A 25,558-nucleotide genomic window follows, 5' to 3' on the forward strand; every position below is an offset into this window, starting at 1 on the left:
TTAAGTAGACTAACAAGGGGACATTGAGGGCTGGATCCAGCTGCTACTCTCCCTCCCTCCCCTCCCTCATCCCTGACCCAGTTGATGTCAAAGCCCACTCTTTACAATGGTCCCAGTGTGCAGCTGGAGCAAACACCACACTGTCTTTTTGGAGTGTGCCTGTACCCTCTTATCCTCTTTGACTTTCCCCAGTCATAGCCCTTGACCAAAAAATCAACATACAGTTACAAATGTACCATAGATTATGATAATATGCTAAAGCTGTGTCTATGTAATCTCAACTGGTCCCAGTCATATATGGGGCATTGCCCCGATGCTGAAATCCAAGCTGAAATTGTGCTGTTTGTTTTCCGTTGAAAAATAATCTTGATATGTGATACAATTGAATTAGATTGGCCATCTAGCCATATCTGACTCATAGTAAAGCTGTTGATGGATTTTGACAAGAAGACAACTCAGTTCCAAAAAATCTTTAATCAGCCCATTGATATTGAACAGTAGTATTAGTCAATTGTGTTCTATGATCGTATCAAAGAAAGCAAGATGACAATAATTCTCAGAGCGATGTGCATTCTCCCAGAATAATACTGTGAAGTGTTCACATTGAATTCAAAAGAGCCTTTCATAGTAATGCTTCAAAACGTGTTATGCTGCAAAATCTGGGTTTTGTGTAAATGGGATGAAGCCTATGGGTGAAACTCAGTTTGCTCAATCTGCAATATTTTAAGCAAAACTCTTTAAAATCTGATTGATTCAGGTAGTTTATACATACAATTGTGATATACTTAATTATCTTACTGAATACCTTTATATTCATATAGACAAATAACAATAAAAAACCTGCTGGTCTAAGTTTATTCTGTACAAACAAGCCAAGCCAATGGAATCATATCAGTTGTTTAGAGTAGGTGCCATCTTAAGCTATTCTCTGTTTATAACAAAGCAGAAGTCGCATTCGCAGTACGTGTTTAGCAAAAGAAGACACAGTTAACTGAAAAATAACAAAGGTACTTAAACAGACGACCATAGATCGGAGTACAACACTAATATGATGAAAGCCAATACTTCAAACAAATGTCTTACCAATTTACACTTTTACATTACACTTCGCGTGTGCGCAGACACACGCACGCTCACAAACATTCGCGCACGCAAACAGACACAAACACACGCACACACACACACACACGCACACACGAACGCACACACGTTGTGCATATTCAAATAGAAATATTGTTTGGATAAATGTGATACTTTTACTACAAATTGTAATCAATGTTGTAGTAAAGGTTCAATTCATCACAGTCGCCGTAACATTATTTCTCTAAGCAGAGAATGTTACAGTAACAAGCCATTCTTTAGTCAGTAAGTAAAAAATACCCTTTTAAGTTGTGAGTAACATGAGGAATATGTATAAAATAGCTTCATAACACAGATTTTCTGCTTTTTACAAATGTTCTTTCAGTCAGGGATGAGTCCAGATGTTAATTGTTCCACAAAGAATTGTTGAAAATCAAAGCAGATATCATAGTAAGAAAAAAGCTTCCCGTACAAATCCAACTGTACAAACATTATACTGAGGTCGTACAAGAAAGAAACAAATAAATGTTACCCTCAAAAGACAAGAATGGGAAATAAAAAGCTTTTTTCCCATGTTTTAACCAGCTCACAAAGGCTTTGAAAATGATTATAAGAAAATGACACTGCTTATAGACCTCCTTCTGTGAGGAAGAGGAGGCAGTAGTATATTGGCGGCAATTCTGCACCCTTCGAGCAGAAAAAGCTTTGCATGGCTCTTGCAGCATGAACATAAATTCAAACTTATCTTACCCACGCATCCCATCCCAACTACTGTTTTGTATTCATTCCTAAACTACTGTACAGCACAGCACGCACCTCAACTCACCTCTACAATCTCTGTCCCCTGTGGTCTGTATGTCATCTGTCCCAGGCTGGGTCTATACCCGGGTGGTGGAGTGGGAGTGGGGCAGGCCTGTGGAGTTGTACCCAGCTGGGAAGGTGCTGTAGGGGTGCATATTGGGAAGGCCCATCAAGGAGTTGGGGATCATGGTGATATTGTTGGGTGTCATCAGGGGGATGTCATCTGGTGAGCGGCGCAGGGTCATGGTGTAGTCCATGTTGGTGGAGAGGTGCAGGGGGTCGTGAAGGTCATGGAGGTCATGGAGGTCATGGAGATCATGGAGGTCATGCAGGGTGTCACACTGGTTCATCTGGCTGCTCTGGGTCATCTGATGGGACAGGCTCTCGTCGATGGTGGTGGTGGTGTGGCTCACTTCGTTGCCATTGCTTTGTCGCTGGGGGCTGGCTTGATGGGGGCTGCCGTGGCCATCCTGCCGGCTGCGCTTGTCCTTACGGTAGTAGAGCGCGGCGAAGGCCAGCACATTGAGGAACAGTAGTGAGGCGCCCACAGCGATGGTGACACTCAGCTCAGTGGAGTAATCTCTCGGGTTAGCCACGATCAGAGGACCCGTTTCCTCCCCATCCCCATTACTGCTGTGGGCCGTGGAGACAGGCGGACGCTTGGTGGTGCCAGTCCTCTTACCGTTGGAGTTGGTGGTGTCCTGGGGAGGGACCTTGGTGGTGGTGGAGGTGTATTGGAACATGTCATGGAGGTTATACAGGTGGGGCACCAGGTGCTTCCAGAAAGCGACCTTGGTGGCGCGGTAGTGGTCACGGATGCGAGGCTTCAGGCCAATGTGAAGGTACAGCTGGTCATGGGGGTTGTACTTGGACCAGGCCACCTCCTCAAAGCGGTTGGCCTTGGTGTGGATGAACTTGGTGTCCTGGGGAACTGGCTTGTTGGGATCCCTGCAAATAAACAGTGAAGACAGGGATCAGAGATTAACTACCCATATAGAAGACATTAAGCTTTCATTTGTTTCATTATGGGGGATGTCAACAGGCAAGTTGCGAGCTGTGAGACTGGTTGATGTAATGTCACAGTCTCTCCTCAAGGGCTCAGCATTCCCTACATCAGTGTTCCCAACTTCAGTCCTCGAGTGCCCCAAACAGCACAAATCATTGTTGTAGACCCGGACAAACTCACCTGATTCAACTCAATGAGGGCTTGATGGTTAGTTGGCAAGTTGAATCAGGTGTGCTTGTCTGGGGCTACAACAAAAATGTGTACCGCTGAGGGTACTCGAGGACTGGATTTGGGAAACACTGCCCTACATTTTTCATTGAAGCACATTCAAAACCCTACTTCTACTGAGAATCATCTACAATTCTACAGTACCTTCAGAAAGCATTCATACTCCTTGACCTATTCCTCATTTTGATGTGTTACAGCCTGAATTCCTCACCCATCTACACACAATACCCCATAATGACAAAGTGAAAACATGTTTTTAGAAATGTTTGCAAATATCTAATTTACATAAGTATTCACACCCCTGAGTCAATACTTTGTAGAAGCACCTTTGGCAGCGACTACAGCTGTGTGTCTTTCTGGATAAGTCTCTAAGAGCTTCCCACACCTGGATTGTGCAACATTTGTCCATTATTCTTAAAACAATTATTCAAGCTCTGTCAAATAGTTTGTTGATCATTGCTAGACAACCATTTTCAGGTCTTGCCATTGATTTTCATGTAGATTTAAGTTAAAACTGTAACTCGCCCACTCAGGAACATTCACTGTCTTCTTGGTGAGCAACTCCAATGTAGATTAGGCCTTGTGTTTTAGGTTATTGTCCTGCTGAAAAGTGAATTCATCTCCCAGTGTCTGGTAGATAGCAGACTGAACCAGGTTTTCCTCTAGGATTTTGCCTGTGTTTAGCTCCATTCCGTTTCTTTTTTATCCTGAAAATCTCCCCAGTCCTTAATGATTACAAGCATACCCATAACATGATGCAGCCACCACTATGCTTGAAAATAAGTAATGTGTTGTATTCGATTTGCCTCAAACATAACATTTTCTAGTATTATTTTAGTGCCTTGTTGCAAACAGGATGCATGTTTTGGAATATTTGTATTATGTACTGGCTTCCTTTTTTCACTCTGTCAATTAGGTTAGTATTGTTGAGTAACAACGATGTTGTTCATCCATCCTCAGTTTTCTCCTGTCACAGCCATTCAACTCTGTAACTGTTTTAAAGTCACCATTGGCCTCATGGTGAAATCCCTGAGCGGTTTCCTTCCTTTCCGGCAATTGAGTTTGGAAGGACGCATGTGTCTTTGTAGTGACCGGGTGTATTGTTACACCATCCAAAGTGTAATTAATAACTTCACCATGCTCAAAGTACAGAGATGAGGTAGTCATTCAAAAATCATATTAAACACTATTATTGCACAAAGAGTGAGTCCATGCAACTTGTTAAGCAAATGTTTACTCCTGTACTTATTTAGGCTTGACATAACAAAGGGATTGAATACTTATTGATTCGATATTTCATTTGGAAAAATAAAAATAATCAGAATTCCACTTTGACATCCTGGGGTATTATGTGTAGGCCACGGACAAAAAAATCTAAATGTAATCATTTTTTAATTCAGGCTGTAACACAACAAAATGTGGAATAAGTCAAGGGGTGCGAATACTTTCTGAAGGCTCTGTACATGTGAAGTGTGTCTATACTGTATATCTATAAATATTGGTTCTTCTGCACAGGCTTCAATGCGCATCTAAATATGATTAGGAAAACATTTTGGGAAAATACAGGGACACAAATGGGAAAGAATGACCCCATTATTTTACTATACAATCAAGGCTGACCAGATCTCAGTGTAATGTACTCACCCACTCTTAGCGAAGTTTGTCCAGTAGGTCATGACCACAGCGCTGAGCATGATGTCATTCCTGGAGAAGTTGCACGGGAACAGGTCAGTGGCTCCCACCATGGGGATGCCAAACACATAGGGCACCTCGTCCCCGTGGGCCGAGTCCGACCACACAGGCTTCATCAGGCTCTGGCAGTGGTGGTAGAAGGCGTAGAAGTATGTGGGCGAGCCGTAGCGGGCGTGCAGGTCAGCCGTCACCACCGAGGGCTCCACCCACTGGTGGTCAGTGAACAGGGCGACTAATGTCTTCCTCCTGGTCTCCGGGTTGTCCCTGTCAGCCCAGTCCGTGTACATGAACTTGATGGTCTCCCTCAGGGTGTCCTTCCCCTCCGGGTAGCCATACAGGCTGTCCACAAAGTCCGACACAGCAAAGTCAAAGTCGCTGCCAGATACGCCGTCCTCCAGGTCCACAACAGTCTCCACAAAGCGCAGCCCTTCCCCCTGGTTGACGCCCAGCATGATGTCATAGTTGAGGAACTCGCCCTGCTCCATCAGGATCTCGGGATCATCGGGGATGACGTCACCATCGATGACGGGGCCGAAGGCTACGTGGTAGCGGGCTGGCTGGATGTCCTGCTCCACCAGCTCTCTGGCACTCTTCTTCTGCAGGCAGGACACCATGTCCAGGGTGTCCAGCACGTTGCAGCCCACCCTCTCGGCCAGCATGCGGGTGTACTTGACAGGCTGGTAGTTAACGGCCCAGCTGGACAGGGCTGAGCCACTCTGGATGATGGCTCTGTGGAACAGGCCTGAGGAGATCACAGCACGGACAGACACAAACATAGATCAGAGGAGGGCTGTTTGGTCAACAACCATCTGAGAAAGTACATTTTTAGGCCTACCCGGAAAACATATTGGTAGCTTCATAGGATCTCTATCTAGGTTCTGATGATGAGAGGTCAGTTTTGACCAGACTTTTGATGATAATTTGTGTTCACCGCACAATTTCATCTGAGATCGTGATAGACAAACCTCATCAACATCGCTTTTTCAATCTGTGTATCTGCAGTCTCAGTTAACTTTAATTTTCCTTTAACGAAAGATAAATCACTAAATAATATCGAGGGAAAGGATGGAACTCTAAAAATGATATTAATTCTAATTGAGAGTATATAATTCACAATTAAAAATAAAGCTTAGTAAGTGGTGCATATGCAAGGTCTCAAAACATTGGCCACATTAAAAAGGGATTTGAATTAATTAAACTCTCACTCAACACAAAGGCATCATATTTGTGGCACTCATCTGTGAGAGCACTGATTTTGGGAATGAGTCAGTGACTCCACTGTGAATACACACAGTAGCCTTGTTGAAAACATCACTGACTGTTAAATGAACCTTTAAGATTACATTTTAAGAAATACTATTAATTCAACCTAACTTTGTGCAGGAATTGGTCCAGTGATCTTGATGTGGAATAGCTCTCTCTCTCTCTCTGCTGACACTCACAGCTCTCTCACTCTCTCTGCTGACAGTCACAGCATGTCCATCAGAACCAAGTGTAATGGAGGTCCGTGGACAGCCAGGCAAACCAAATAATAAACATTGACAGAAACCATGCTCCAAAATCAATACCACATCAGGGGGTGTGTGAGCAGGTGTGTATGCGATAACAGGCAGCCCTCATGCAGGGAACTAAAAACACCAGAGTAGCACACACAAAGTCAGTCATCGCATCGTGTCTCAATAGCTGCGTCCTCAGGGACACTCTTTAACCAAAGACTACTTGGCTATGCAGGGCCACCACTTTATTTGAAGGACGTGTACAGTAATTTTGAAATTTGATTGTGCATCAGAAGTTTCTCTCTATTTATCCATTAGCCCATGTCAAAAAATCTTTCAGATTGGTAAATTAGTCTAGCCAACTACCTTGTATGAATCATGATCGAATTACCGACTGTGAACGCAGGGAACGTGCCCAGTGGCGCTGACCTCCAGGGGGATATTGTTAGGCACTCAGAAATCATATTAACAAGTCATTGCAAAATGTGTATAATTCAGACCTGGGATACCTGTAGTTTAAACATAGTTTGTGGAAATGACTACTTTTTAAAGCTATTTAAATACAGATCTCAGAAAGTAACTACTTATTAAAACAATTTGAATACAGATCTGAGAAAACAAGTACTTAAAAAAATATTTGAATACAGATCTCAGTAAGGGACTACTTTTCTGAAACTATTGGATTGGCTGCCTTCAACTAATGGCAGGACTGTATCGGAACTGCATGTTGAAGATAGAATGAATTGTCACAACTTCCACCGAAGTTGTTTCCTCTCCTTGTTCGGGCGGCTTTCGGCGGTCGGCGTCACCGGTCTTCTAGCCAGCGTCGAGCCACTTTTCATTTTCCATTTGTTTTGTCTTGTTTTCCTACACACCTGGTTTCCATTTCCCTCATTATTTGTTGTGTATTTAACCCTCTGTTCCCCCCATGTCTTTGTGTGGAATTGTTTGTTGTAAGTGCTTGTGCACATGTTTACTGGTGCACGTCGGGTTTTTGTACCCATTGTTCTGTTGTATTTTTATGCCGTTGGTTTTTGGATTAAACTGCTCCGGCTACTACCTAGTTCTGCTCTCCTGCGTCTGACTTCCCTGCCACCAGTTACGCACCCCTTTACATGAATAGAGCACACACAATCTCCTATACTATTCCAATCTATCAGGCAGTCATATTTGATCTATACAATACATTTATATCTGAACATTTTGTAAATGTCCATTCTCCTGAATGTCAATTGCCCCAGGTGTACATAATCAAGTCAAACCAATTAACCAATTACATTTTGTAAGTATAAGATAAGTATAAATAAGTTGTGACACTCAACTATTGTATGGCTCTTTCAACATGCCACTGAAAAGGTCGAAAGCTGCAATTAATTTTATGATACCTGAAAATACTGCAGAGTAATTACAAGCCATTTGCAAACACTACAAACATCAATTTGGATACTTACAAAAAACTACTTGGAACCTCTGTCCATCTGAGGGTAAGTGTTCTTCTTTCAAACACACACTATACCGTCTGTAAAGGGATAGTTTTTTGATTTTCCACCTACCTTAGCTGTAGTTGATTTCCTTTCGACACTTAATAGCCATATTTTGTTACTATTAGCATTCTCAGTAACACTTAACATTAAACTGTTCTTGTGTCTGTGGAATAAAACTGTAATTACTTTTAACTACTGTACACAAGAGGAATAGTGACTGTTTCTTATTCCACTTATGTAATAACTCCATTAATATTAAATTATAAAGCCATTTCCAAAGTCCTATGTAACAACAATGTTTCTATTGTAATAATCAAAGTTACTACACATGTATAACAACTTGATGTCAAGTGTTAGTATTACCTTGTCTCATTATGAAAAATATATTTGTTAGTCATTCTGAAGCAGTAAAAGTGGTCTACTCTAATGTTGAGGTGATTCCACGTCCCTCATGTATTTCATTCAGGGCTATAGGTTATATTGAGGTTCATATCTAAGAGCTCTCCAAACCATGTACTTAAGATCATATATTTAGATTAACTGAACTGTAGTAATTTTTTTGTTCTTTATCAAATATTTGACTGCCATCAAATATTATAATTTTTTTTAAACTTGCATATTTTCAAATACCTCAAATATTAGGTTTTTATGAGAGATATTCAAAATACTTTCAAATATGATTTGTTTTTCTGAGACCTGTATTTGAATATTAATGCTGAGCGATTAACCGAAATTAGGGTTATTTTTCAGTTTTTAAACAACTAATTTATCTGGCAATTACAGTGAGGGAAAAAAGTATTTGATCCCCTGCTGATTTTGTACGTTTGCCCACTGACAAAGAAATGATCAGTCTATAATTTTAATGGTAGGTTTATTTGAACAGTGAGAGACAGAATAACAACAACAAAAATCCAGAGAAACGCATGTCAAAAATGTTATAAATTGATTTGCATTTTAATGAGGGAAATAAGTATTTGACCACCTCTCAGTCAGAAAGATTTTTGGCTCCCAGGTGTCTTTTATACAGGTAACGAGCTGAGATTAGGAGCACACTCTTAAAGGGAGTGCTCCTAATCTCAGATTGTTACCTGTATAAAAGACACCTGTCCACAGAAGCAATCAATCAGATTCCAAACTCTCCACCATGGCCAAGACCAAAGAGCTCTCCAAGGATCTCAGGGACAAGATTGTAGACCTACACAAGGCTGGAATGGGCTACATGACCATCGCCAAGCAGCTTGGTGAGAAGGTGACAACAGTTGGTGCGATTATTCGCAAATGGAAGAAACACAAAATAACTGTCAATCTCCCTCGGCCTGGGGCTCCATGCAAGATCTCACCTCGTGGAGTTGCAATGATCATGAGAACGGTGAGGAATCAGCCCAGAACTACACGGGAGGATCTTGTCAATGATCTCAAGGCAGCTGGGACCATAGTCACCAAGAAAACTATTGGTAACACACTACGCCGTGAAGGACTGAAATCCTGCAGCGCCCGCAAGGTCCCCCTGCTCAAGAAAGCACATATACATGCCCGTCTGAAGTTTGCCAATGAACATCTGAATGATTCAGAGGACAACTGGGTGGAAGTGTTGTGGTCAGATGAGACCAAAATGGAGCTCTTTGGCATCAACTCAACTCGCCGTGTTTGGAGGAGGAGGAATGCTGCCTATGACCCCAAGAACACCATCCCCACCGTCAAACATGGAGGTGGAAACATTATGCTTTGGGGTTGTTTTTCTGCTAAGGAGACAGGACAACTTCACCGCATCAAAGGGACGATGGACGGGGCCATGTACCGTCAAATCTTGGGTGAGAACCTCCTTCCCTCAGCCAGGGCATTGAAAATGGGTCGTGGATGGGTATTCCAGCATGACAATGACCCAAAACACACGGCCAAGGCAACAAAGGAGTGGCTCAAGAAGAAGCACATTAAGGTCCTGGAGTGGCCTAGCCAGTCTCCAGACCTTAATCCCATAGAAAATCTGTGGAGGGAGCTGAAGGTTCGAGTTGCCAAACGTCAGAAACCTTAATAACTTGGAGAAGATCTGCAAAGAGGAGTGGGACAAAATCCCTCCTGAGATGTGTGCAAACGTGGTGGCCAACTACAAGAAACATCTGACCTCTGTGATTGCCAACAAGGGTTTTACCACCAAGTACTAAGTCATGTTTTGCAGAGGGGTCAAATACTTACTTCCCTCATTAAAATGCAAATCAATTTATAACATTTTTGACATGCCTTTTTCTGTATTTTTCTGTTGTTATTCTATCTCTCACTGTTCAAATAAACCTACCATTAAAATTATAGACTGATCATTTCTTTGTCAGTGGGCAAACGTACAAAATCAGCAGGGGATCAAATACTTTTTTCCCTCACTGTATTTGAATTCCATTTCGTTCTGTTTTTTTCTGAGCTCAATATGCAGTTTCTATATGGATAAATCAGATCAAGCCTGAACTGTGCAATGTAGTAGGGAGTTGTAGTTTCCAACAGGCCAATATTCTACACAGTTTAGCGCAGAAAACGTGGTAATTAACTACAATGACCATAATCGATTGCACGCCCGCTTAAACTTGTCCGGTCTGTGCGGAGCAAGACATGGAGACTGAGAGAAGAGAGAAGGCCAATCGAGAGGGATAGAAAGCAGTTGCTTCGCAAGCCTGAAAATACATGATCTAAGTGATTGACAGTTGGTTTTCAGGGTCATAAAAGTATGACTTATTTACTTTGAAGAACTACTAAAATAGTGATTTTGTCAGACAGCATAGGCAGCAGCATTTTGAATGAAATAATAAAGTCATGGGGCCTCCCGAGTGGCGCAGCGGTCTAAGGTGTCACTACAGACCCGGGTTCGATCCCAGGCTGTGTCACAACCGACCGGGAGTACCATAGGGCGGCGCACAATTGGCCCAGCGTCGCCCAGGTTAGGGTAGGGCTTGTCCAGGGGGGCTTTACTTGGCTCATCACACTCTAGCAACTCCTTGTGGAAGGCCGGGCGCCTGCAGGTTGACTTCGGTTGTCAGTTGGATGGTGTTTCCTCCGACACATTGGTGCGGCTGGCTTCCGGGTTAAGCGGACGGGTGTTAAGAAGCGCGGATTGTCTGGTCATGTTTTGGAGGACGCATGACTCAACCTTCGCCTCTCCCGAGCCCGTTTGGGAGTTGCAGCGATAAGACAATTGGATATCATGAAATTTGGGAGAAAAAGGAGGTAAAACGTATTTATTTTATTATAATAATAAAGTCATAAAATGTTTATTAAAGTAAAGTAATGTGAATAAATGGTTAATAAGTGATAAGTAGAAATGGGCATTCACTACTGTTTTTTAATTTATTTTTATTTAACCTTTTATATAACTAGGCAAGTCAGTTAAGAACAAAGTCTTATTTACAATGACGGCCTACCTCGGCCAAACACTAACCCGGACAAAGCTGGGCCAATTGTATGCTGCCCAATGGGACTCCCAATCACGGCCGGTTGTGATACAGCTTGGAATCTAAACAGGGTCTGTAGTGACACTCCTAGCACTGAGATGCAGTGCCTTAGACCGCTGCGCCACTCGGGAGCCCAAACGGGACTTTCAATGTTTTTATTCTGTGTTGTTACAGCATTCAACCCACATAATGCATACTGTCAGATAAAGACAGTATATTCAGAGGGCCATAGATTACAGTCAGTGCAAGGACCTGAGCATTGAGCTGAAGTGTAGCTTCAAGCTACCAGGACATACATCACATCCACTAACCAAAGCAGACATGTCTGGAAAACAAAGGACAAATCCCACTGCTCTTTAGTCCCTTAAATTATCCACTTTGATTATACTATATGATTCACTTCTATTATTCACTTAACTGACCTTCCTGTTTTTTACTTTGTTATGATCCCATCAAACCAAATTTGGCCTGTAGTGAAACAACCTCATTTTACACAGCCAGGCAGTGGAAAAACATCTGGAAAACATTTCTCCCAGTGAATATATATATATTTTATTATATCGCCAATGGTGATCGTGGTTCTTGATTAATGCTTGAAAAATATATGATATAAAGATTTGCTTAGTCTGTCTGTATACCACAGTATCACGCTGGCTCACACAATCTCAGTGAGAGGGGCCTAAGCCGGCTCTGGTGCCTTTAGAGCTGTGGCCTGATGTAATAAAGGGCTGATTGATTAGAGGAGAAGAGGTGGTGTGTGTGTGTGTGTGTGTGTGTGTGTGTGTGTGTGTGTGTGTGTGTGTGTGTGTGTGTGTGTGTGTGTGTGTGTGTGTGTGTGTGTGGTGTGTGTGTGCGCGCGCGCGTGTGTGTTGTGGGTGATGGAAAGGCACAGACGCCACTATCTTTGTTTCAGATTGAGTGACATTCCTCAATTCATTCACAACCCTCCTTCCATTTACTCTCGTGAGGGCAAGAAAGAAATACGAGCAAATCTTTCTGAAACGCTGGGGATAAATTAGTGAGTGTAAAACAGAGTGAGGTTTAAAGATTATTATATTGATTAATAGATGCTGCATGGTATGTGCTCTGTGTACACATGTCTTGATGTATAAAATGTAAATATATAAAGTTAAATTGATAGATAGCTAGATAGTTAGACTCCATCCATACACTACCTTGAATTTATAGGTGGATCTGTTAAAGGGGTTCACTCTTTAAGAGGCAAAGCTTTTAGTCTGATTATATTTAGGAGAGGAGAACAATAGCCATCACTTAACTGTACCACTACCCCACCACCCTAGCCACATATCCAAACAATTCACTTCCTCTGAAGGACTCGATTGGATCCATTTGGAGTTGGGGCGTACCACAAATAGAGTACATTTCGCGTCCCTTTGATATTTTAAGTAGAAATTGTTTACCAATAGTGAATTTCAAAAGCCTGTTAAATTAAATGATGTGCCCTTTATTATAGACCACATGGAAAATTCGGCATTATGACATGAAGGTTTTATCCCGCTTAACCCCAAATGTATTCAAGGTTTCACTATCACTGTAAAGCTCTAGTTATATTCTTGCTTTGACAAAGACATTTCTGAAGATTTGCATTTATTTAATTTATTTATTTAATTTTAAGTCTGTCCCTCATTTTAAAGTCAACCCAGTTACGTGAACTGAACTCGTTTAAATATAAAATCAAATTTTATTAGTCACATGCGCCGAAAACAACAGGTGTAGACCATACAGTGAAATGCTTACTTACAAACCCCTAATCAACAATTCAGTTTAAAAAAATACGGATTAGAATAAGAAATAAAAGTAACAAGTAATTAAAGAGCAGCAGTAAAATAACAACAGCGAGACTATATACAGGGGGGTACCGGTACAGAATCAATGTGCGGGGGCACCGGTTAGTTGAGGTAATATGTACATGTAGGTAGAGTTAGTAAAGTGACTATGCATAGATGATAACAACAGAGAGTAGCAGCGGTGTAAAAGAGGGGGGGGGGGGGGGGGCAATGCAAATAGTCTGGGTAGCCATTTGATTAGGTGTTCAGGAGTCTTATGGCTTGGGGGTAGAAGCTGTTTAGAAGTCTCTTGGACCTAGACTTGGCGCTCCGGTACTGCTTGCCGTGCGGTAGCAGAGAGAACAGTCTATGACTAGGGTGGCTGGAGTCTTTGACAATTTTTAGGGCCTTCCTCTGACACCGTCTGGTATAGAGGTCCTGGATGGAAGGAAGCTTGGCCCCAATGATGTACTGGGCAGTTCGCACTACCCTCTGTAGTGCCTTGTGATTGGACCCCGAGCAGTTGCCATACCAGGGAGTGACGCAACCAGTCAAGATGCTCTCGATTGTGCAGCTGTAGAACCTTTTGAGGATCTGAGGACCCATGCCAGATCTTTTCAGTCTCCTGAGGGGGAATAGATTTTGTTGTGCCCTCTTCACGACTGTCTTGGTGTGCTTGAACCATGTTAGTTTGTTGGTGACATGGACACCAAGGAACTTGAAGCCTTCAACCTGCTCCACTGCAGCCCCGTTGATGAGAATGGGGGCGTGCTCGGTCCTCTTTTTCCTGTAGTCCACAATCATCTCCTTTGTCTTGATCACGTTGAGGCAGAGGTTTTTGTCCTGTCACCACATGGCCAAGTCTCTGACCTCCTCTCTATAGGCTGTCTCATCGTTGTCGGTGATCAGGCCTACCACTGTTGTGTCATCGGCAAACTTAATGATGGTGTTGGAGTCGTGCCTGGCCGTGCAGTCATGAGTGAACAGGGAGTACAGGAGGGGACTGAGCACCCCTGAGGGGCCCCTGTGGTGAGAATCAGCATGGCGGATGTGTTGTTATCTACCCTTACCACCTGAGGCGGCCCATCAGGAAGTCCAGGATCCAGTTGCATAAGGAGGTGTTTAGTCCCAGGGTCCTTAGCATATTGATAAGCTTGGAGGGCACTATTATGTTGAACACTGAGCTGTAGTCAATGAATAGCATTCTCACATAGGTGTTCCTTTTGTCCAGGTGGGAAAGGGCAGTGTGGAGTGCAATAGAGATTGCATCATCTGTGGATCTGTTGGGGCGGTAGGCAAATTGGAGTGGGTCTAGGGTTTCTGGGATAATGGTGTTGATGTGAGCCATGACCAGCCTTTCAAAGCACTCTGTGAGTGATCCGGGTCTGTAGTCATTTAGGCATATTACCTTAGTGTTCTTGGGCACAGGCACTATGGTGGTCTGCTTAAAACATGTTGGTATTACAGACTCGGTCAGGGAGAGGTTAAAAATGTCAGTGTAGACACTTGCAAGTTGGTCAGCGCATGCTCACAGTACACATCCTGGTAATCCGTCTGGCCCTGCGGCCTTGTGAATGTTGACCTGCGGAGAGCATTATCACACAGTCTTCCGGAACAGCTGGTGCTCTTGTGCATGTTTCAGTGTTCTTTGCCTCGAAGCGAGCATAGAAGTAGTTTAGCTCGTGTCCCTGGGCAGCTCTCAGCTGTGGTTCCCTTTGTAGTCTGTAATGGTTTGCAAGCTCTGCCACATCCGACGAGCGTCAGAGCCGGTGTAGTACGATTCGATCTTAGTCCTGTATTGACACTTTGCCTGTTTGATGGTTCGTCGGAGGGCATAGCGGGATTTCTTATAAGCTTCTGGATTAGAGTCCAGCTCCTTGAAAGCGGCAGCTCTAGCCTTTAGCTCAGTGCGGATGTTGCCTGTAATCTATGGCTTCTGGTTGGGGTATGTACGTACGTACGGTCACTGTGGGGACGACGTCATCAATGCACTTATTGATGAAGCCAATGACTGATGTGGTGTACTCCTCAATGCCATCGGAGGAATCCCGGAACATATTCCAGTCTGTGCTAGCAAAACAGTCCTGTAGCTTAGCATCTGCTTCATCTGATCACTTTTTTATTGATCTAGTCACTGGTGCTCCTGCTTTAATTTTTGCTTGTAAGCAGGAATCAGGAGGATAGGATTATGGTCAGATTTGCCAAATGGAGGGCGAGGGAGAACTTTGTATGCGTCTCTGTGTGTGGAGTAAAGGTGGTCCAGATTTCTTTTCCCTCTGGTTGCATATTTAACATGCTGATAGAAATTTTGTAAAACGGATTTAAGTTTCCCTGCATTAAAGTCCCTGGCTACTAGGAGCGCCGCCTCTGGGTGAGCGTTTTCTTGTTTGCTTATGGGGGAATACAGCTCATTCAATGCTGTCTTAGTGCCAGCCTCAGTCTGTGGTGGTATGTAAACAGCTACGAAAAATACAGATGAAAACTCTCTAGGTAGATAGTGTGGTCTACAGCTTATCATGAGATACTCCTCAGGCGAGCAATAGCTCGAGACTTCCTTAGATATCGTGTACCAGCTGTTATTTACAAAAATTCATAGTCCGCCGACCCTTGTCTTACAAGACATCGCTGTTAGCGTATAACCAGCGTATAACCAGCCAGCTGTATGTTGATAGTGTCGCCGTTCAGCCACGACTCCGTGAAGCATAAGATATTACAGTTTTGAATGTCCCGTTGGTAGTTTAATCTTCCGCGTAGGTCATCGATATTATTCCCCAAAGATTTCACGTTTGCTAGCAGAATGGAAGGAAGTAGGGGTTTATTTGATCGCCAATGAATTCTCAGAAGGCAGCCCGCCCTCTGGCCCCTTTTTCTCCACGCAAATCAAGGGGATCTGGGCCTGTTCCCAAGAAAGCAGTATATAATTTGAGTCGGGCTCATCAGACTCGTTAAAGGGAAAAAAGGATTCTGCCAGTCCGTGGTGAGTAATCGCAATCCTGATGTCCATTAGTTATTTTCAGTCATAAGAGATGGTAGCGGCAACATTATGTACAAAATAAGTTAAAAAATAAGTTACAAACAATGCAAATATACGAACAAAAAACACAATCAGTTGGGGCCACGTAAAACGTCAGCCTTCTTCTCCGGCACCATTTTGGTGAAACTATTCCTTTTTTAGTTGAGGATAAGGATTGTATATAGCGCATTCGGAAAAGTATTCAGACCCCTTGACTTTTTCCACATTTTGCTACGTTAATGCCTTATTCTAAAATGTATTCAGTAGTTTTTTTTCTCTCTCATCAATCTACACACAATAACCCACAATGACAAAGCAAAAACAGGCTTTGAAATGTTTGCATATTTATAAAATATAATGATAATAAATATCACATTTACATAAATATTCAGACCCTTTACTCAGTACTTTGTTTAAGGCACCTTTGGCAGCGATTACAGCCTTGAGTCTTCTTGGATATGACACTACAAGCTTGGCATACCTGTATTTGGTGAGTTTCTCCCATTCTTCTTTGCAGATCCTCTTTAGCTCAGTCCCTGCCGCTGAGAGTTCAATCTTCGTTTCATCAGACCAGAGAATCTTATTTCTCATGGTCTCAGAGTCCTTTAGGTGCCTTTTGGCAAACTGCAAGCGGGCTATCATGTGCCTTTTACTGAGGAGTGGCTTCCGTCTGGCCACTCTACCATAAAGGCCTTATTAGTGGAGTGCTGCAGAGATGGTTGTCCTTCTGAAAGGTTATCCCATCGCCACAGAGGAACTCTGAAGCTCTGTCAGAGTGACCATCGAGTTCTTGGTCACCTCCCTGACCAAGGCCCTTGTCCCCGATTGCTCGGTTTGGTCAGGTGGTCAGCTCTAGGAAGAGTCTTTGGTGGTTCCAAAGGCCACTGTGTTCTTGGGGACCTTCAATGCTGCAGACATTTTTTGGTACCCTTCTCCAGATCTGTGCCCCGACACAATCCTGTCTCGGAGCTCTATAGACAATTCCGTCAACCTCGTGGCTTGGTTTTTACTCTGACATGCACTGCCAATTGTGGGACCTTTCCAAATCATGTCCAATCAATTGAATTTACCACAGGTGGACTCCAATCAAGTCATAGAAACATCTCAAGGATGATCAATGGAAACAGGATGCACCTGAGCTCAGTTTTGAGTCCCATAGCAAAGGGTCAGAATACTTACATAAATAAGATATTTATATTTTAAATTTTTTATAAATTTTCAAACATATCTAAAATCCTGTTTTCACTTTGTCATTATGGGGTATTGTGTGTAGATTGATGAGGGGAAAATATAATTTAGTACATTTTTTAATAAGACTGTAACGTAACAAAATGTAGAAAAAGGGAAGAGATCTGAATACTTTCCGAACACCCTTTATAATGTAAAGGTAAAACTAAATAATGGCATAATACAGAAATATAATATTTTATTTTTGCATAAAAACATCAAAGTAGAAATAAAAGCAGATAACAGTAGATCTGTTTCAACACAGTGAATAAAGTCACTTCCCTGAAGCAATACTACAGAGCACAACACATTAATGTTAATGCTCCACATAAAGCTATACATTGAGATGAAGTACCAGATAATATAGTACCTAGTATGTGTCTGTGAAAACTGCAGGCTGAGGAATCACGGGGCCTGTGTGTGTTTATCAGGCAATAAAGCTATATAAAGGCATTCCCATTCGGCCTGAAATTCACTGGTGACTATCCCCATCCCATCCCCCCACCCTGTCTATACAGGTTGAGTGTTAGTCTTACCCTCAGAGTGGTGGGACAGTGTGAGCAGGCTAACGCAGGAGGCTCCAATCCCAGATCCAAAGACAGTGATGCGACCAGGGTCTCCTCCAAAATAGCCAACGTTCTTGCTGATCCAACGCAGGGCTTGGATCTGGTCCAGGAGTCCATAATTTCCTTTAGCTGCCTGGTCACCTGTACTGAGGAACCCTGAAGTGTACAGCAGAGGATATTAGTGTTATTTAACTTCTTTCTTGTCACACTTTTATCTGTGATTTACCATACCAGAGCAGGTTAAATACCTAGCTCAGTACATCATTCTCCTCCTCCTCCTCCTCCTCCTCCTCCTCCTCCTCCTCCTCCTCCTCCTCCTTTTCATAAGGATACTCTCACTGCACGGTTCCTTGAGTTGCAACCAGTCTTTTTCTCCAATATGCCTTCTCCACTATGCAGTATCAATCACAGACAGGGGGGCAGGCCCTTTCCGCCCCTCGCACAGAGATACATGAAATGTTACAGCTGTGACATCGCTCCTACAAGAAAGACTCCAGACCTTGGCTGTGATTCCTGCATCCCTTCCTATTTAAATCAGTCTTCCAGGCCTGACAAAAGCGGTCAATTTCTCTGCAGGTTAGTTAAAAAAAGATGAACAGTGTTTTGGAATATTGTAGCTTGTATACACCAAGCAGGCGATTAATAGTCCTAAACATTATCCTCTGACTGAGGATTTCTAATCTTACTCCCTCCTCAACACAATAACATACTGAAAAAGACCTTGCCTTCATAACCTGGGATTATACATTACACACCAGGAGAAAATGACTTACATAGCAAATGATAGAAATGTAACAAATTAATTTAAGTTTGAATAACTGGCATAAGCGTACATATTAATTGGATCTCTGTGTGGAGATCAACATTATGAGTAGAAGAAAATGTATCTTCTAGACTGAAAAGAAATTCCACAGACACCATTCAGAGATAGTAAGAGAATCCCATCACCTAGTACTCCGACCCTGTAGTTGAGAGTGATGACGATGACATTCCCATAGCTGGCCAGCACACTCCCATCGATCATATTCCCTGTCCCCTCCATGTAGGATCCTCCATGGATGTAGACCATCACAGGCCTAGCCTCAGTGTTCCGAATGTCTGCAGAGAGAATCAGCCATTTACTATTTGTACTGTAAAGGTTTACAGGCAAGGTAATGCAACATCAGAATACTGTAACCCCTACCAGACGGTAGACTCAGCAACATTTACACCACTAAAGCTGAAGGTAAGCTCAAGGTAATGGTATTGATTTTAGCAGATGTGCTTCGGTGATTAGGGTCTTGGTTGTGACGCACCAATGGAGACAAGAATGCAAAGCAAGGACACTATTCATACAGGCCTAACAGGGATCTATATTATGTCAATATTTTCCCCCCACAAAACTGTGTTTATACTAGAGCCTGAGCCATGTTCTAATATTCTATTATTAGCAATATACCGTTTTCACATCTAGTATCTCTAAAGTGTATCTGGTTAATACTATGTGTTCACTATGTTCAACAGAGCATGCTTCTTCAGACAAGGTGGTCGTTTCTGTGCACCATGCTCCGATCAATTCATTTGTCATAATAGTGGTTAAATTGCAGGACATGATTTTCTCTGCATCTAAAACAACTACTACTAAATATAGTTTTTTCATCAGAATGAGGCATATAAACCCTCCCCACAATATAACTGCCCTCCCCAATGAATTTTTTTTTACAAAGAAATAAATAAATTGTTCACAAAAAGAATAAGGCATATGACCTTAACTGTAAGTTCAGTGTCAATGTGAGAAAGGTGTGAGTTGCCATAAAATAACATAAGACACCCATTTCCTACATCACACTCAATCTCTTGAACAGTACGGTATGTAGTGAATAGTAATAGCTTCATCCTCATACGGTCCTCTCATGAGACCCACAGAGAGGTAGTGGAGGAGACTTTGAGATAAGATGTAGTTGGTTATAGATAGCACAGTCTGTGATCCCTAGAAGACACAGCAAAATGTTCACTTTTCAAAACATGAAGAGGTACTGTATATGTGCATTTATTGCACTCCCATTCCATTTACGGTACTATAAAATAATATCTTTGTTGATTGGTATAGCCACAAAGACATAAGAAATAACCCATGTGAGTCATTGTTCAAATGGAGTAAATTTGGGATCAATGGCAAATTGACCAGCATTTGTCTTCAAGGGGGCTGTTAGAGGACAAAATCAGTATTCAGTGTCCCAAAAAATCCATGACACAAAAAATACTGCAGATATGATATGGATGTCCAAATCAAATCAATTGAGAGTGAAATAGCGAAGACACTGAGAGAATCAAGTGACTTATAATTGACTTGGCATGCCCACTGATAAACTAAGGTTGAACCACTTCTGAGTTGTCAAAGGTAAGATCGAAGACGAAAGTCTAGGAAAATATCAAAAGTCAAAAAGTGTCCAAAAAAAAAAGTCATGCATTAAACTTTGAGCACCAAAAATACCTTCACTGTCACCATGAGAGAAATCCACTCCTTGACTCTTGCTGTGGGCCCCTAGGAATCACATCAAGGAGGAAAAAAACAAAAAAGTACAAGAGAATTCAAAAATAGCATGATTGACCACCAAGGAAGGAAGATAGTGATATCCCAATCTGTGTCTCAGAAAATCTGTCAAAAATGGCATTACTGTAAAAACAAAAGGATGTTTGTTTGCAGTAAACATAGGCTATGCAGAATTTGAGGTAAGATATGATATACTCTCCTTTTCATTGCCATGACTCAATCAGAAAAAAATTGATTTATATATTGTACAAACAGTAACTTTTGACATCAGAATGTTGATTTCTTTCATTAATGGCTATCCAATAATAACAAATAAAAAATGTATAGAAATCAATGTGTTTTTCGAATAAACATGTCATGGGTGGATGTTATTGTGTGGAATGATCTTACTCTGGATTGTTCTTAATTTCTCCCAGCAGAGACACACACACTCTCAGGCATGGATGGACGCACACACCTCTGACCGACATATATCGGTCTCTAATATATCGCTCTCTAATATATCGGGCTCTACTGTGTTTGATTTTCAAATACGATGACGATGTGATCTTGGTTTTGAGCCAACTCTGAAGTCACTTTGCTCCTTTTTACTCCTTTGTTAGCTTACATACCTTCTTCTCTACATACTTTCTTGTTGGGTTTTCTGGCACATTCCTTGGATATTCTTTTGACTGAAAAACGAATGAAAGACTACAAAATAACAGAAGGCTCTGAAAAATTGAAGAAGCATGCAGGCACCCAATTCCCAACCCGGTTTACTTTGCATCACCTCAGGAACTATACAAGGGAGGCAGTGGGATAGGGGGTTAAAGATATACATCGAATTAAATAATAATCATAATGATTTCACAATGTTGCACACAGTCCATTTTCACATGCACTCGGTCTGTATATTGTATGAGCCCTAATACTCTACAAAAGAAATGAAGGAAAGGAAATGTGTTTATCAATCACAATAGTGTTTACTTGAGACTAAGCACCTCCGAATTTGTCAAGTAAATATTGATCTACAGATCCATAGCATAGAAATATATAAATGTATTGCACCTCAGATTGTTCCACGGATAAGGCGTTCACATTGTAAACAACAGGCCTCTAGTGCACAATAATAAACATTTCACCGGCCTAACAAATGTCTGAGTCTGATTTATCATAACTATTGAGCCATTCCCAGTAGTTAGGTTAGGCCATGCTGTAGGCTATATTCTGACTTTAAATTATTAGTTGTCTGACGCAATAATAGGTTTTATATCAGTGTGTGATTTTCCCGTAGAGAACACAATGAACGGAGTCAACAGTGTAACAGGATGAAGAAGAGTTGGTGACATGACTTTGGATGAGAAAACAACTTGGGGTGGCACAAATGAGATGCACAATGACAACTGCTGCATACGCAAAACACGATGATTGCAAGGTGACAGCAAGGGTAATACAGTAAACAACATGGATTGTCCCTTTGGTCCATTTTACCCGTTCCACTCACCATCCTCTGTTGGAATATAGATGTTTAAATACAAACAGTCCTCGTTCTGATCCTGAATGAGGTTGGCCACTGTGTCCAGGTTATAGGTAAACCATATGGGCATCATGATCTCAGGCACTGTGTTGCGGATGTTCTGAGGGCACACGGGCATGAAGTGGGTAGCATTCTTGATCCCTGACCAGGAAGAGGGCTGCTCTGGGGGCATGAAGCGCTTCTCCCCGATGGGAGGGGCAGCGTATGGCACCCCAAGGTACTGGTCAACGGGCTTAAGGACCTCGCCTGGCACCGCGACCCGGAGGCCCCTCAGCTTCCCAAACTGGGTGTTCACAGTCGGGTTGAAGTTCTGGCTGGTCACCACTGTAAATGGCCAGTAGGAACATAACATCCACATTAAAAGACCACGGCGGGTGGCGATGGTTGCGGTTCCTCGCCGATTTGATAGGTGTGCAGGCAACACATGGTGCGTAAACTCTGCCAAACACATGTTCTGGGCAAGTGAGTGCCCTTGCACCACGCCAATGTACACTCGAGTGTCCTCTCAACCCCTATGACCTACTGTATTCCACTTAACCAGGCATCGCTCAACCTGCCCTGGGCTCCAATGGTTACTAAAAACAAATTAACAAAGCCCAGGTATTCACTCATCTCCAGCTCCAATTCTCATTGCTGTTCTGAAACCGAGCTGCAAACAAGAGAGACAAATGGTTAGGTGAGCAAACATCGGTGGGTTGCTTACTGCAATGCCCCTGAGTATACTGACGGGACTATGTTGCCAGATTACTTGAAAACTGGGGCTTCTAAATATATAGAGCGAGAGTTGCTCATCATCCGTATGCTTTCACAGAAGATAGGCTCCCTGTAGACAACCCACACAATCATTTCAAAGCACACTAATCACTTGGGAGAACTCAAGGGACCATTTGAACACACTACTTTGGTGAGTGAGTGGTAGTATTGTCTGTAATCCAGCAGAATGTGAATGTAAATACTGTATATGTAAATATATATCGCAGAGGATATGCTCATTGGCCTCAATTGTCTTCTTTTTTTTTACGATTTCACCTGGGACAAATATTACTCTACAAATAGGCGATATAATTTCCAGCGTCATGTTCTGTATAAACACCCTTTCATGGTTCTAGTGTGGGCTAACATTACCATGGGGAGAAGATTTGAACTATCTGAAAAAACATCTGCATCGATGAAGGCAGAATGTTGTATACTGCAGTGCATCTGGAAATAAGGGATTTAGTAGTATACTGCACATTCACTTTCTCTCATTTAAAAGACAGTAATGAACGGGACAGAAATATCAGAAAAACAACACTGATGTAACCTTTCAGTGGAAGGATGAAAAGCTGTGATGGAAGGAAGTACAGTGCCATATAATCATGTTCTTACCCATGATGCCTGCATGTGTATTGTATAGAGCCACAGCAGAATGGCAACAACAACCCTCCAGTAAAACATCTAAACAGTAGACTAAATCCTAATGAAAACAGTGAAACAACAGTGTTGCAGAGCTACAGGCAATAGAAACAGTGTAACCAGTCTCCTGGGTCATCAGGCTGGGTACTTGCTTGTCGGTATGGATGACTCCAAGAACATGCAAGCACAAGTTTGTTTCCCTAAAATAATTCCTTTAGCATTTATTGATAGACCATGGTAGAGGCACCTGAAAGTAAACCTACTCTTTTCTGGAATGAACAGATAATGATTCTGTCAAAAAACTGAAATATCTCTGAGTCCTCTACCTCTTCAAAAGTGTACAAGCTGGGTTGTGAAAATAGAACAGAAAGGAGTGGTGAATGTAGCTAGGACCATGTGTGGGTGGGGGTAGTTAACATGATAGAAAAATGTCTATCATGTCTCATTATCACCTATATAGGCTGTTTTTATTTGTTTATTTTCAACTTGTGCAATGATTGCAATTTATTGGATGATGTATGGATACAGAAACAGGCTAAAGGTTGACAAAGTAAGCCTCAGCTACTTATACTTTGAGCAGGTTAATCAGGGGGCCAGGCAAAGCTGACGAGGTGTATTCCCTAAACACATAGGATTGCGTTTAGACTAGCAGGGGAGATGGAAGAGACTTCCCGACAAGACATGAATACGAATAGATTACAACCCTCTGTCTCTTATACTTGCAATGCTGTGGGAGCTATCTGATGCCCATGCAGTGTGTGTAGCCTACATTGAAAATAAATAAATAATCCAGAGTTCTCAATATCCTTATATTAAAATCATCACTTCAAAATACTGACAGGCCAGCCCTGTGTCTAAGTCTGCAACTAAATGCTGCAACCTGTCCTACTTTCCTGAGCTGTGTGCAATTTTCAGTCCCAATGAAAAGGCTGTTGATTAAGAAAATACATAGAGAACAACAATGGTCACTTTGAGTGTAGGCCATTAGCCTAATGCTTTCGAATATACTCAAATATGTCAAATACAGACAATTAACCATAAGTTAGAGCACACTCAAAACAGGTGTGTTAACATCATGAATATAGTCTACAAATGTTGCATTTATGGGCCACAGCTGGGCAAAAAAATAATTTATGCATTTAAAGATGCGTTTGAAAAAACAACATTGTTGAGGTCCGTTATTGCGGTGACAGGCCCACAATAATGTAATGATATCAGTGGCCCTATTGGCTAAGCCAGTCATAAGCACAATTACAACCACATCCCCAATGACAACTTGTAGTGAATTACTCTACACGGGGAGTGTAATTGGACACACATGACATGCTTTGACATCTCGCCTATACATTTGTGTTAATGAATCCCAATTGCATTATAGCGATTCCAAGGTAGCAGCCTGTGACCATTGGCAGAATGGTGATGGCTAAAAGGTAACCGGAGTGCGGCGCAAATAAAGCAGTTTATTTCTCGAATCTCTGTAAGGCACGTAAGGTGCTATAGCCAAATCCGGTGCCCTTGCAATTTAATCAGTGTTAATCCTTCCAAATCGTTCAATTAGTCCAACTCGTTTTAGTGTAAAAACTAAAACATGCACGGTTACAGGGTATAAGGATGATAATGTCACAGAACACCTCGTTGAAGGTGAGCTGGTGGCATTGATTCACCAGTAATAGGCAACGATGCGTTAAAATGTCAGAGTGAAAAAGAGACTGAAAACCAGACGTTCACACAAAAGACCAAGCCACAGACAGCCCTGCTCCTCCAAATTCCCAAATAAACACCAAGGATGCGGTTGATGAATAAAACGTTGCAAATGTTGACCCTAATTATCACATGCAAAACATCTAAATATCATCAACATATTATACAATTATGTTTAGATGTGCTGCAATTAAAATACATCATATTATGAAAAGAATACCCATGATCCTGCTATGTGGGATCGTGGTGTGTAGTAAAATCTTGCCAAACCTTCATCTCATGGAAAGGGAATTTTCGACTCACCTGCTCTAACGGAGGCTCCTACTCTTCATCCCCGGTTTGCTCTTCTCCATATCATTTCGTTTTCATGGCACTACATTTCATTATTATTATTTTTTAAATCGCATGCAAATATTTTGCTTTCAATTCACATGTTCTATTTTGTCTTCTTGATTAACATTAATATATTAGCCCTCTTGGTTTGTGCGCGCGCAGCTCGTTCACGACGGCAAGGTCAGGAGCGCCCACTGTCTTCGCGTTTCTAGGCAACCATGGGGATACGCGTGAGCTGACAGACAGGCAGTAAAGAAGTAAAGGGA

General features: G+C 42.2%; 1 protein-coding gene across 2 annotated transcripts; it reads right to left on the minus strand.

The window, feature by feature from the left end:
* Nucleotides 1–455: 455 nt before the first annotated feature.
* Nucleotides 456–25,476, minus strand: LOC106567851 (neuroligin-3). Of its 2 annotated transcripts, XM_014137662.3 has the most exons (7): nucleotides 25,263–25,476; nucleotides 21,831–22,512; nucleotides 20,288–20,338; nucleotides 18,763–18,912; nucleotides 17,785–17,970; nucleotides 4,760–5,549; nucleotides 456–2,829 (listed from the first exon to the last, which is right to left on the minus strand). In XM_014137662.3, exons 2-7 carry the CDS (start codon nucleotides 22,312–22,314, stop codon nucleotides 1,959–1,961), a joined length of 2,532 nt encoding a protein of 843 aa, XP_013993137.1. In that variant the 5' UTR covers nucleotides 22,315–22,512; nucleotides 25,263–25,476; the 3' UTR covers nucleotides 456–1,958. The 2 variants fall into 2 exon arrangements, with proteins under 2 accessions (XP_013993137.1, XP_013993139.1); XM_014137664.3 differs by lacking the exon at nucleotides 20,288–20,338 and having other exon boundaries at nucleotides 25,263–25,475.
* Nucleotides 25,477–25,558: the final 82 nt, after the last annotated feature.

Source organism: Salmo salar, chromosome 13, assembly GCF_965601325.2.
Source record: "Salmo salar chromosome 13, fSalSal1, whole genome shotgun sequence".
Taxonomy (NCBI): domain Eukaryota; kingdom Metazoa; phylum Chordata; class Actinopteri; order Salmoniformes; family Salmonidae; genus Salmo; species Salmo salar.

Bases quoted from the DNA above. Each gene is read 5' to 3' on its own strand.
- LOC106567851 (XM_014137662.3), bottom strand. From the start codon at position 22,314: ATGTGTTTGGCAGAGTTTACGCACCATGTGTTGCCTGCACACCTATCA. The intron at 20,339-21,830 runs GTGAGTGGAACG...TGTGATTCCTAG, and splicing joins CTATATTCCAACAGAGGATG to GGGCCCACAGCAAGAGTCAA. The intron at 17,971-18,762 runs GTGATGGGATTC...TGTACACTTCAG, and splicing joins CTACAGGGTCGGAGTACTAG to GGTTCCTCAGTACAGGTGAC.